This window comes from Haliotis cracherodii, unplaced genomic scaffold, assembly GCF_022045235.1.
Source record: "Haliotis cracherodii isolate W230 unplaced genomic scaffold, xgHalCrac1.p SCAF_5, whole genome shotgun sequence".
In the NCBI taxonomy this organism is placed as follows: domain Eukaryota; kingdom Metazoa; phylum Mollusca; class Gastropoda; order Lepetellida; family Haliotidae; genus Haliotis; species Haliotis cracherodii.
In genome coordinates, this window is record NW_027266308.1 from 13498219 (window position 1) to 13511791 (window position 13573).

Genomic DNA, 13573 nt, shown 5'->3' on the forward strand with positions numbered 1-13573 from the left:
TCTCCTGTAAATGAGCTAACTTGGGTCATCTCATTCTAGAATAAACTTGGGCCATCTCCTGTAAATGAGCTAACTTGGGTCGTCTCATTCCAGAATAAGCTTGGGCCATCTCCTGCTATTGGCCTAGGTGGGTCACTGCTTGTCACTACAGTATCACATAAGTCAGGCCTGTTTTTAAAGGGCCTTTATGCATGTTTATCCACTACACAGAGCCTTGCAACAATGTAATGACTCCACCTTAGCAGTGAAACCATCTGATTCCAACTAGCCAGCCATTCCCAGCCTATTCAACATCACATACTGCTAGAGGTCTTGAAGTTGTATATATTTCCACCCCTGGAATCCTGAAAGTGATGGAAGCCAAATCTGGCAATGAAGTCCTCCAATACCTGATTCCACCTCACTACACACCATAGGACTACACACTGCATGCACAGCCCTGGGTATCATTCTGTTGTTGATTCATCTCACCAACATATTCTATTGAATACCATACCCTGAGCACAACACTCCCTTTAATGGCCACTGGGTATCTTTGGCTTACTGAATCTGTCTACACGGAGGTCCACTCTCCTGGCTTCAACACTCGACATCCTCATCCTCGTTGGCCTCCATGGACAGTTTTATGCTGTAACTCCCCTTCTTGTCTGACGATATATTACTTCCGAAATTTTTCTCCAAAGATGGCAGACCATCAATATTGTTGTTCTTTAACACTGTTCGTTCTGTGGAACTAAACTGAAGACTCTGCCCATTGGCTGTTTCTGGTGGAGAAGCACTCCTGCTGGTCACAGGCGACAGGGCATCAGACATGTCCGACAAATTGGCCAGATTCTCCCGAGGTGAGTTAGATCCTATGACATCCGATTTGATACTAATGGATCCTTCACTGGGCACGTTCTGTCCCGTCCAGTCACTTGCAGAGGCATTGTGGGGAATATCGGTAAATGAGCCAGAGCGCACAAGTCTCTTACCCGACCAGTCCAATGATTCTATTCTTTCACTTGAGGTACTGTTTTGATTATCCCTGAGCAAGGATCCCTTATCGTCTTTCTTATCAGAAAGTCTTAGGTCATAAGACATAGTTCTGGCTATATTGCTTTTGTTAAGATCGACAGCTCTGGGCAAACCGGTCATAATATCATCTCTTATTTCATATGCTATTCCCTTTGGTGAGGTAGGGCGATGCTTTTCAGGAATTTCAAAAGGCTGAATGTCATTATCATTCCTCCAGTTGAGAGCTGATGTTCCGGGAGGCTGGGCATTCATGGAAATAATTTGCTCCAACATTTGCTCGTCTAGCTCTGGAGGTTTCTTTTGATTATCTTTATTCTTCTTATCCACAGACACATCCAATTTGGGAGCTGAAAAATTTGCTGATGACTCTGCAGCCACAATTTCTTCATGAATAATTCTTGGTGGGGGAGCTGATGAATCTCTTTTAGCTACAGAAGCCTCGATAAAGTCTTCAACCACTGGGTCTCCCTCTGGAGACTTAGGTCGAGCTGTTCTCATGCTCAGACCAAGTGTCCCAAAGTCATCTACAGGAGATGGAGGTCTTTGTGGACTAGAGTCCTCCATTTCCTTTGCAGTAAACTCAATATTGTCACTACCAATATGAATCTCCCTCTTTGCAGTTTCTGGTACGATTTCCTCTTCCGCGACCTCCTCTCTGTCGTCCCAGGTTCTCGGGGCGCTCTCAACACTCTTGACTGCTGAGGACACTATCATGTCCTCCAGGACGACATTCTCCATCTTCACAGGAGACTTGACATCAAAGGAGAACTCTGGTTGGATGAGGGAATCAGATGACATGGTACTGTTAGGGCTAGTGCTGCTGGACGGGCGCTTCCTGCGCTGAGGCTTTGTGGGAGTTTTCGGTGTGGTGTTCAGCTCTGTTGACACTTCGGCTGACACCTCGGGGATCTTCCCATTACCGACCGCCTCTGTTCCAGTTGCCTCGGGATCCTTCAGGTCAAGCATCTGATCCATGAGACTGGCAAATTCCAGAGCAGCAGAACTGTTGATGTTCCGCTCACCAACAGAACGTTGCACAGATGACTCTGATTTGGCTGACTGCTCAGCAAAAACAGGTTCTTCTTTTTCTTGTGTAAAATCTGAATTGGGAAAATCTTGATTAAAGTCTTCATTACTGCAAATACTAAACATTAAATGAACATCACAGCTAGGATCATAATCTTAAGATTCAAATAAAATATAGTTGTATTGTCCTAATAAGGCCAGACCGGTTCATTGACCTATTTCATAAACATAACCAAAGTTTCTTTAAAATAAAGCACACAAAAATCCTGTGCTTTAAAAAATTAGACTTTGTGTTTAGTTTAAATTTTTATATTTTTATTATTTTTACTCAAATCAACCAAGATCAATTCTTAAAACATTTTCTTCTTTCTGCTTATTGACATTATGAAACAGAAAATACATTCAACTAGAATTGGTGTCAGACCTTTTTGCTTTTACATATTTTGTCTGAACTTGATCCTAAAAAACTGTAACACTAGTTACTGAAACAAAATAACAATTACCATATTTTCTTGATATATAGTTTTTAAATACTGAATCACGTAGAGAGGTGTGAGCATTATACTGGGTGTGCACTATACTCAAGAAAATATCGTGATAATTAATTGTTTGAGCATGGTATGAACATCTTGAACAGCTTAACCATTAATGCCATTGTAACAGATGGGTTCCTCAAAGGAACAGAAGAGCAATGGACACCCTTACCAAAGTTTGGAATGCCAATATCCGGGAAGTCCAGCCCTGACCTCTTCTGACCTTCAGCCTCTGTGTGGACTGTAACATCTGACAGTGTTGTGTTCATCTGACCATTCGGCGTTGTGAAGTCCACTACCCTCTCCTGTCTGGGTTTGTTATCTGGCGACTGACCATTTGCCACCTCATTCAGAGCCTCACTCTGAAGTTCTTGAAGTTTCTTTGCTCTTGCAGAATCTTTTCTGGTTTCCGGTTTCATTTCACTCAATGTTCGTTTGGGTTTGAAAAGTGGTTCTTTGCCAATGCGTTGAAGAGCATCAAGAGATTGACTTCGATAGAGGGGGTGACTCAAGTTCTCGTTGGAATCGGACAGGCGGCGGTCATTGACCGTTGCCTTCTCCTTCTGAAGAGTGACCTTGACCGGGTATGGGGATGCATAGCTCAGGATAGTCAGAGCATCTTCATAGACCATGCTATCAAATGAGATCGTGACACTCTTGATACGGTCCCCTGTGGAAAGAGTTACAAAGAAATGAGTTGGATAGTATGATTGTACACCTTAACGTCAATATCTTCAGTTTGAGTAAATGCTTCACACCATCATTTGGCAAACTAGAATCTTAAAAATACTTGTGAGTAAACAGAACACCTACCAACTTTGACCTTGCCTGACTCTATCGCCGGCCCTCTGTTGTGGACATGGCTGACGAAGATGCCATCACGCATGTTACCGGAGATGTTGAAGCCAAGGCCGATGAAGTCCTGACTCTGAAGCCACACGCTGATCACCTCAGGGTCCTGCAGCATGAATTCAACTTTACAACATGGAACCAGATTCATAAATGATTCAACAAATACAGTATCTCTCTTTCTTTCCCAAATGTTTGTTTTTTAATGCAACACTCAGCAATATTCCAGCTATGTGATGATGGTCTGTAAATATTTGAGTCTGCACCAGACAATCTAGTGATTGACATCATGAGCATCGATCTACACACAATTGGGATATGATGACATGCATCGACCAAGTCAGCGAGCCCGACCACCTGATCCCGTTAGTCGCCTCTTACAACAAGCATAGTCGTTCGTTATGGCAAGCGTGGGTTGCTGAAGACCTATTCTACCCCGGATCTTCCCCAATTGAGATATGTAGGATGATGTTTTTTCAAGATATTTAAGATAAGAAAATGATTTGAGTTATTGAAAAGGTTTGGTGAGAAACCTCCTTGAACAATATTCCAGCTCCCTTACAGCATGTCAGGTTATGGCGGGAAGAAAGGCTGAAGTGAATGAGGTCATGGAGGCTCACCACTTTGTTCAAACCCTTATGCATGGGTATGGTGCTGACAAACCATGATCCATGATCAGAGCGAATCCTGGGATTCAAACCGTAACCAGGGGATTCTTGCACAGAAACTAGAGGCACTTGGACCACTGAACCACCGTTGCTCCACTGATTTGAGCTGATTTTTTCCTTCTGATACTTTGGAGAGAAATTATAGTGAGTGAGAATGGTTTTACGCCGCTTTAAGCAATATTCGTGCACTATCACGGCAGGGGACAGAAATGGGCTTCACACATTGTACCAATGTCGGGAATCGAACCCAGGTCTTCGGAGTGACGAGCGAACGTTTTAACCACTAGACTACCCGACCGCCCCGGAGAGAAATGATTATTCTGAAGAACAAATATGTAGTTGTTGTGATCTTATATAAGACTTTCTAACTGGATTTTGCCATTTTCTCTAAAAGTATGACCAAGTGTGTATTGATTTATATCCCTACCAAAGATTTGAGTTTGGATGATGATGTCATGAATGAAATGAAGTAAACTGGAACTTGTATAACGTCATGTTATATATTGCCAGCCTGCATATAATCTAGGTCAAACAAACCAGTGGTTGACAGCATGAACAACAATCCCTGTTGTCAGGGTACACTGACAGAGCATGGGTCACTGTGCACCAATGTTGTCTCAGAATATCAATACCAAAATAATATCTGAATTGAAACAGATCATATAAAAAAAATGTGTTGAGGTGAACATGAATACTTATAAAGAAGAACTAATAATTTTGAACTCTAAATGCACAAATGACTGATTTAAAAGCTTATCGCATGGTTACATAAATAGAATCAAAACTGTACAACCAATAGTATAATCTCTCAAAAATGTATTAGTTATTTATTATTGCCTAACATAAACTTGAGATTAACAAGTAATTAGAAGTTGTGACCATATCAGTATCTGACAGAAACAACATAAAATATGAAGCCATCTTTCACATTGCAATGATATACATACTTAACTTAAAACATTTTTTCAATGCGAAAAACAATGTTTGAAACTAAAATTAGATTCTTGGTAGGGTGCTTACTGTCCAAGTGAAACACTCAAATAATGCTTGTGATAGTTGTTGTGAGAATGCATTTGTGCTCAATAAACAATGTATTCTTGACAACTAACTATTTTCAGCATAATTAAATATGTCTTAAAAATAACCTAGAGTTCTGATAGTGGTGAGATAAAATTATTACAACTAGAACACTAAGAATACTATTAGTCTGAAAGCATTCTATAATGGAGCTCTCTAATACAAAAAACATCTATACCACGATCATTCCTTGGGAAAAATTGCATTCTGGGAAGATCAAAGGGCATAGAATTTTTGTTTTTTTATTTCCCCTCGGTTGAAGTAACCTTAAAGAAATGATAAAGCAGACTGTCAGCAAATTGTCTGAACAATTTGACTGACACATTTAAAGCAGTGTGAAAACCACTACAATTGAGAATCCATGCTTACAAGTGCACTGAAGCAGGCAAATGGCTTAAACAAGTTTAATCCTCTCAAGTATTTGCTCTGAAAATTGCCCCATCTTTGGCGATATTCTCCCTTAGAATGTATGCAAACTTGACACAAGTGTATTTTAACAATGAATGTTTTCTTTGTAACCCAAGACTCCATACTATCATTTGCATTCCCTAGCTGACTACCTGTCAAGCTCAGCCATTACAAGTGTACCCAGGTGTTAGGAGACTATCATATTTTACAGTAATGTGTTTGATAACATTATCTGGACAACAAATGACACTATTAGGTAATTTCTATGGCTGTTTGGCCCCACATTTCTCATACTTCTTTCATAGTATATGGTTCATTATTCATTCCATAAATGTGACATTTTCTCAATGGCATCAGCAACACTCTCTGTCCTCGTCAAGGGTGGTAGAGAATAAACTTGCTGTTGTGGAAAACACTGAATAAACTTGCTGTTGTGGAAAACACTGTCGTTGAGGTGAAATTGGGTTTACTGTCGCGTTTAAGATTATTGCACTCATATAATGACGTGGATTCATGTGTGTGTGTGTGGCTGCTGGTACTAGTCCAGACTTTTACCAGTTTTATAATGCTAGCCCACGGAGATGCCATGCCACAGTTTAACAAGAATACCCACTCACAGTATACTGAGCCGACCAGTCCTTGTTTTATTGCCTATTGCCAAGCAGCAGGCAGGGTTACAACAAGTACCATCTTTTAATATCTTTTGGAATGATGTGGCCAGGATCAACCAGCAATCTTGGGCAGACACTGTATCTACTAGACCAAAGAGGATGTCGTAAAACACTATCACACTACTAGAAGCACATTAGCAAATAAGCAAACTGTCATTTATTCTGATGTTCTTCTGTTAGTTTTTAGGGACTAAACTACAAGTAGCAGAGAAGAGAGCGGCAACATACCTGCGACCTACAATTGGCTCCCTGGACAAAGAACAGCGTTATGATTGGTACACGTCTGAGTGAGTGAGTGAGTATGGTTTTACGCTGCTTTTAGCAATATTCCAGCAATATCACGGCGGGGGACACCAGAAATGGGCTTCACACATTATACCATTGTCGGGAATCGAACCCGGGTCTTCGGCGTGACGAGCGAACGCTTTAACCACTAGGCTACCCGACCGTCCCCGTACACGTCTTGGGATTGTAAGTTTTGGTTTTGTTTCTTATTTTAAGCCACATTCAGCTACATCACAACAGTCTGGGGCAGACAAACCAGAGGTCGATATAATGAACATCTTCGGGGAATGACGACACGCAATCAACCAAGTCAGAGTCTGACCATCTGATCCATGATCTCCCCTCTGACAACGTGTAGTAGAGCACTGGGGACATATTCTGACCTGGTTACTTCCTTGGTTAACCACTGCTTTGAAGAGTACCGTATTCGACGTAATAAATGCCCAGGGCCATCTCAAAATTAGAAATAGGGGGCTTTTATTGGAATATTATTTAAGTGAAAAAAGATAAAGATAGTTGAAAGATAAATTTCGTGGTTTATGCTGACAGCCTAAAATGTTTATGTACGACAGATATAATTTTCCAGAATTAATTTTCCCATAATTAAGTGTGCATATAAGACACGAGTGCGTATTATACGCGAATAAATAAGTCTTGTGTACATTGATCAATCGGAAGGGGTGCTAATTGGGATAGTTCACTGGCCAATATATTAGCAAATATCGCAGTGGGCGCTTATTAGAGCGGGGCGCTTATTACGTCGAATACGGTACTCCTGTTTTTTTATAGCATTTCACCTTAATGTGGGTTTGAAAGCCTGAAGTGATGCTGGGATTACAAGGACTTTCTAATCAGACAATCATCACTGAACACCATAACTGATTTCTGTTTCTCAAAAGCAACTAAAACAACAAGTTCTGAATGTAGATAAATAGGTCTGCATCATTTTACTGTTGTGACATCAAGAAAGTACCATCGAAGGAATATTTGTGTTCTGTTCAAGTTTTCCTATGTACAGATTTTTCTAATCGTGGTGATAAAGAAATGAAGCCAAATCATTTTAGAAAGCTGACATCTGATTGGCTCAAGAACCATTGATCCTTCTTTTTGATTGGGTGATTTAAGTTTGCTCAGTGTATGCCTGAGGTGACCTCCTACGAAGATGTCCTCAGATCTTCATGCAGAGTGTTAATGTATAAGAGTAAAATATCCGATTTTAATGCGATTGGTATATCAGCTTAAAGATAGTTATCAAGTCATACTAAAAGCCTAGAAGCCCTGAAGCTGCACATGGCCTAGATATGTCACAGTGGAATGTTGATTAGAAGTACCTCACAAAACAAACAAGTAATTGAGCAAACTTTGGATAGTGTCCTGTATTCCTGTAACACCAACACCCTAATCGTTTGTGGTATAGGCATTTGATGGCTACTGTTAAACCAGTGTTTGTAGCGAGTGGTGTTTCTGACATTACAGTTAGCCGTGGTCTAACTTGAGCCAGAATTAAGGTTTGCAGTAAGCACTGGAAGCAGAAAAGATCCACTGATATGTGTGAGTGAGTGAGTGAGTTAGGTTTAACATCGCTTTGAACAGTATTACAGTAATATCACAGCATGAAATTGGAGGACAGTGATGCCGATCATTACATTCACCACTTTGGTGAAACACATGAGCACGATAAGGTGCAGAAAAACCAAGAACCATTGAAGGGCGAATGTGGGATTCAAACCCATGATTAGCAGACTCTGGAAGTACTAAGGGACATAACTCTGCAATTTCAGCAAATTTGATGATTGTGTCTCTTTGACATCTTTTGTCATATCTAACTTACACGATTTACCAAAATTAATGTATGGTGATACTTATCATATTGTGAAGAAAATATTGTGATCATTCCGGACAGTAACCATGGTGATGACATAAATGATTAGGACACATTTATAATGAGCAAATTTGGCACACAAAAAAGAGATTTATAGACAAAGGAATATACAGAAGTATCTGGCTGCTATTGAAATAAATTGAGTGTGAGTGAGTGAGGGAGTCAGGTTTGACGCCACTCTAGCAATTATTCCAACATCATCAAAATGAGGACAATAGAAATGGGCTTCACACATTGTACCCATGTTGAGAATCATCGGGACGAGACAATACTTCAACCACACAGCTTACCCACTTCCTTGAATAGGGGCAAAAAAAACCTGACTAATGCAAGTAGATGGTATTTATACATCTGGAGTAAGTGAGTGAGTATGTTTTACGCTGCTTTTAGCAATAATTCAGCAATATCAAGGCAAGGGACACCAGATATGGGTTTCATACATTTTACCCATGTGGGGAATCGAACCCGAGTCGGCGTGACGAGCGAACGCTTTAACCACTTGACTAACCCCCCCCCCTCCCCCCCCTTTACATCTGGAAATATCCATATTACCGAGGTGTTTTAAACATTAATGTGACAACAGTAATTGTGTGAGGTATATTAATGAAAGAAACAGATTTCAAGTGAAAGGCTGTGAAAAAATGTTAATGTATTTGAACAATGAAACCATCTTCATTCAACAAAACTGTATATAAATTAAAAGTGACTATTCTGTCATGCATTTACATCCATCCACTATAGACACTTACAAGATCTATTCCTTCATAAGCCATCTATAAGTAATAATATATTATTACTATTATCATTTTCATATTAAAATTAACTTTAAGTATGAAAAGTTAAGATGACAGTCCAGTGAAAGCGACCATTTGATATTCTGAGGGAGTGGGGGAGCCTGGAATATTTTATGGAGACTGGATATTTTATTAGCTACAGATACAAAACAAGATATTTTTTTAGTTAAAACTATGACCGAAAATATTTTTTAAAAAAACCCTGGCCCCCCAGAATATCAAATGGTCGTTTCTTTATAAAGTACTTACACAATATTTATGTTATTCTGATACTCAAATTCGTAAACAAACAAAACAGAAATGTTTAAAGAGGATTTAAAGCTGAAGCACTCAAGCAAACAAACAGCCTAATAAGAATTTTATAAATGCGTAAAATAAAAATGTCTCACGTTTCCTGAAACAGGGCTTTGTGTATTTTTTAACTGCTTACTCTGTAGAGTAATTTTGAAATAAATTAAAAAGCCATCAGTTTAAAAAGCAAAGTTATGTTTTTGACGCTTCATTTCAAAAGTTTATTCTTTTTTGATATGACAAGAGGCATTGATGTTATTATCTTTACAAACAATCTTAATAAAGCTTAACAAAAATATTTTAATAAAAGCATTTTGTCAATAAAACACATTAGATGGTTTTTCCCCATAATTATTTTTTATGTTGCAAAATGTAGTGTATTTAGGCTTGCCAAGACCTTTACTGTCTCATCCTAACTTGAAAAATGATCGTATGAATATGATAATATCAAGACAATGTGACGTGTATAGAATAAATTAGAAAGAGAATGACAATTTTGAAATCAGAAAAGGGAACTTGAAGATGACATGTACACACACTGGCAAGAGAAGTGGTATGCTACTAGGAACCAACGCTTACCATGCTATTGAGGTAATTGTCATCCAAGGAGCCACAGGACCCATGGCGCTGGAGAATCTCGGGGAGATCAGACTGGGGTAGGGACGTCCATGTTTTTCGTTTGTCATCTTTGGAGACTGGAGACTGGAATTAAAAACATGACGGGGTGATTTGCTGTTTCACTTGACTGGGGGGGACATGGTCCCAGTTAAAGCTCACAGACCATCAAATCAGATTAAATTATGCAATGTTGGAGAGGGTAGAAGGTGACCCATCTTCCTGGGGCAAGAGTTTTAACTGACTATAAAAGTCCAGTTTCCACCCTTGCCGAACTAGGCTGGTATTATGGAGTTACATTTTGGCTGGACTAACGAGTTTATGCATAGTCCAATCAAAATCGCGCAACGAAATCGAAATCCGGTTCGTAAACAGTCACGCAGATTTCGATCAATTGCAGGATTTGCAAAGCATGTGCACCGCCAATTCGTTGTCAGCAGATATTTTCCAAATCTTTTCCTGTTTTTAATCAAGGTGCTTACGTGATTTGATGCATTTCGCGATGTAAGGCCCGTTTTATCACAATATAGATCTTGATTATTGATCAGATCGTCTTGACAGGGCGCAACCATTTTGGGTGAAGCACAGGAGAGGCTTGAAAGGGACATAACTGGTAATAGCCACTGGTGGTGCTACGATCGAACCCAGTAATTCCAGCCTAGTTCGGCAAGGGTGGAAACTGGACTTATAAAGTCAGTTAACTCTCTTGCCTTGGGAAGATGATGGTGACCATGTTTGGAAATCTTGATTCCTGAGAGTTTCAAGGGTTTTGGTCCTGCCCTACTGTGAAATACATGTTACATGTGGAGTCTCCTTCGGCACTGTACGAAATGTGCCTCTGTTCACCCAGCAGTGAATGGGTACCCGGTAGGATGAGCTGGTGGCTGTTAAAATTCTAGAGCCTCATAAGGTAGCTTGGGTTGCATACTGCCCAGTAAGCTGAGAATGAAATTCCAGTGTACACTGACCAATTGACCAAGCATTGAGCATTATTTATGGTGTGGATTTCACACATAATAAATATGCTAGTTGCTTTAACATTATTAAGGTTGTATCAAGGTAAATTATCGTTGTCCATCACATTTTTCAAATGTGTCAGTTGGTTGAATAATAATTCTACTTTATTTTTTATTTGCCACATCCTCCAATCCAAAGTCATAACCCAAAGAGCCCTCTTGGCTGGCCCATAGAATGGAATGCATAAAAACGTAACTATCCAAATACAATAATATAATTTGACCCAGAAACAATGGTAAAAATATTAATCAAATGAGCTCTCCAAGAATATATTACATGAATCATCACACATGGTAAGAGAAAAATTGAAATATACTACTCAAAAGAAGATGAAGAACACCCAATTCTTTCAGATTAACTATAATAATATGAAAGAATCGGGTGTTCTTTAACTTATTTTGAGTAGTATATACCTATTTACCAGGGTTACCAACAGAGTTAACACTGGTTGCCAAATTCAAGGAATGTTATACAAGTTAAAAGCCTTTTCAAAACAGATTGAAATAAATGGCCTTTCCAATGCTGGAGTGCCAAATTGAAGGCCTTTTCAAGCCTGTGCGATCTTTGTTAACCAAAGCCCCTAGACACAGACAAGGTGTTGAATTGTATATTCCCTCCCCAGGTTTCGAATCAGCGTGTATGTTCGGGGGAATGACCACATTCTTCCCATCAGGTAGTAAACCCTGGTCCTCCCCTGTGATTGTGTTGTGTCGTACCTCGTGTTTACAGTTTACCAACTATGTCAGAAATTTAAGTGAGATCTCATCCCATCATGACCTAGGAGATGTTTACATCCCAACACCATATATCTTGAGCCTTATTAGCTCCATTGTGTTTTAAATGTCTCCTGAAGTCTTGCATTTGTTTAATGTTTTGCCATGAATATATTAACCACAGGAATGGGGACATTTTTTTCTGGGTCAACTCTTGTCGCCCAGCATATCAAATAAAAATACTGGAATATAGGTAAATGTTCCATTTCTGTATTCACTGAACAAGGCTTTAAAATACCTAGATTATCAACTATTTTCTCCAATCACTATTATCAAGTTAACATTTTTCTATTATATCAGATACTATTTATAGACTGGAGTTTTGCTGGGATTGAAATGCTGTGACAGGTGATTGATGATCTGTTAAGAAACTGAGTTTTTTCTGAGTAACCTAGATATGTGCAACATCTGACGCTGGATTTAGTGGGTCACATTTTTCTCAACACGGAATATGTCAAGGAGACGAAATAATTGAGAACACTTTATTGTATCAATATGTCTATGTGTGTGTGTGTGTGTGTGTGTGTGTGTGTGTGTGTGTGTGTGTGTGTGTGTGTGTGTGTTAAGAGGGTATGTGTCACCAACATGTCCTACTGTAACATGATCCTTCCCAAATAACCCTTAACTGCCCTCACACCCCAATAGATTCATCTCATGACAACAACGTCTCTTTGAACAATTCTTTTTTCACGGTGCTCCACACACTCTACTTCTATAATGACCCATCCTGAGGCTGTCAGATCTTCTGTTGACCCCCCTCTGCCACCAACTCTCAAGCCCATCCCTATAATAAATGACGGGCCATGACCAATGTTTCATCTACAATTACAGCTCCAGAAACCTGTTTGACCAGGCTTGTCTGAGACTCCACTGTTCAAAGGCAAATTCAATTTCGGCTGCAGCATTTTATGAAGTGATCTTTTGAACAAGCCCAGCACTCTTCACAGCAAAATACTCATATCAAAGTATGAGATTACACAGTTAAACTTTAAACAGTGAAAACCCCCAGCAAATGCCCTTAATTACAAATGACATTTCTGGGAATAAAATACTCAATAACACCTATACCTTTGTTTACCTCCTAAATACCCAATGCTAGACATACATATCCAACACTGAAGCCATTGGTTGAAAGCCTCACTGCATTAACAATATTTCATATTTACAACAGTATTGTTGTATTTGTTGGATCATCGATTTTTACAGCCAATGTTTGAAATATGAGAAGGGAAAATAGAGACGTCAACCCCTCAATCTTGGCACCTTTTCAAACTCTAGAAGTGCACAAATGTTTTTGGGCTTTACTTGGAACTCAGGGAGAATTTTTTAACAAAGTCTGCATATCAAGGACCAGGGAGAGTTAATGCATTAGCTACGACTGATTTATTTGGCAAATACAAATGTCAAATTGATCATCATTCATTTGTTGTTCTTCAAACATTGATGTATCGCTTATCGCTATGTGATGTCACATTGAAAAAGTAGTGCATTTTAAAATATTTTTTTGTCCATTTTGCATGAAAATAGGGTTTGCAAATCTGTGATCCAATAAGCAAGAAATAATGGCCTACAAAAACTGTGGATACCATTTTCACGCTGGATAATGTCGTAACTAGCCCATCATGTGTCCCAGCTATACCAACCTCCACTGGTACACACAGGGATAC

The 13573-nt window shown here is 39.4% G+C and overlaps 1 protein-coding gene across 2 annotated transcripts in view; it reads right to left on the bottom strand.

The window, feature by feature from the left end:
• Window positions 1-13573, bottom strand: part of LOC139442493 (uncharacterized) — a 70348-nt gene continuing 56775 nt past the window's right edge. Inside the window, exons 4-8 of one of the 2 annotated variants that reach the window (XM_071223302.1) lie at window positions 10081-10203; window positions 9600-9641; window positions 3390-3534; window positions 2749-3246; window positions 1-2117 (exon numbers count right to left, since the gene is read on the bottom strand). In XM_071223302.1, the coding sequence (XP_071079403.1) occupies window positions 580-2117; window positions 2749-3246; window positions 3390-3534; window positions 9600-9641; window positions 10081-10203 (2346 nt within the window). In that variant the 3' untranslated portion in view covers window positions 1-579. The remainder of the gene's footprint in view (window positions 2118-2748; window positions 3247-3389; window positions 3535-9599; window positions 9642-10080; window positions 10204-13573) is intronic. The other variant, XM_071223303.1, reaches the window with a different exon arrangement.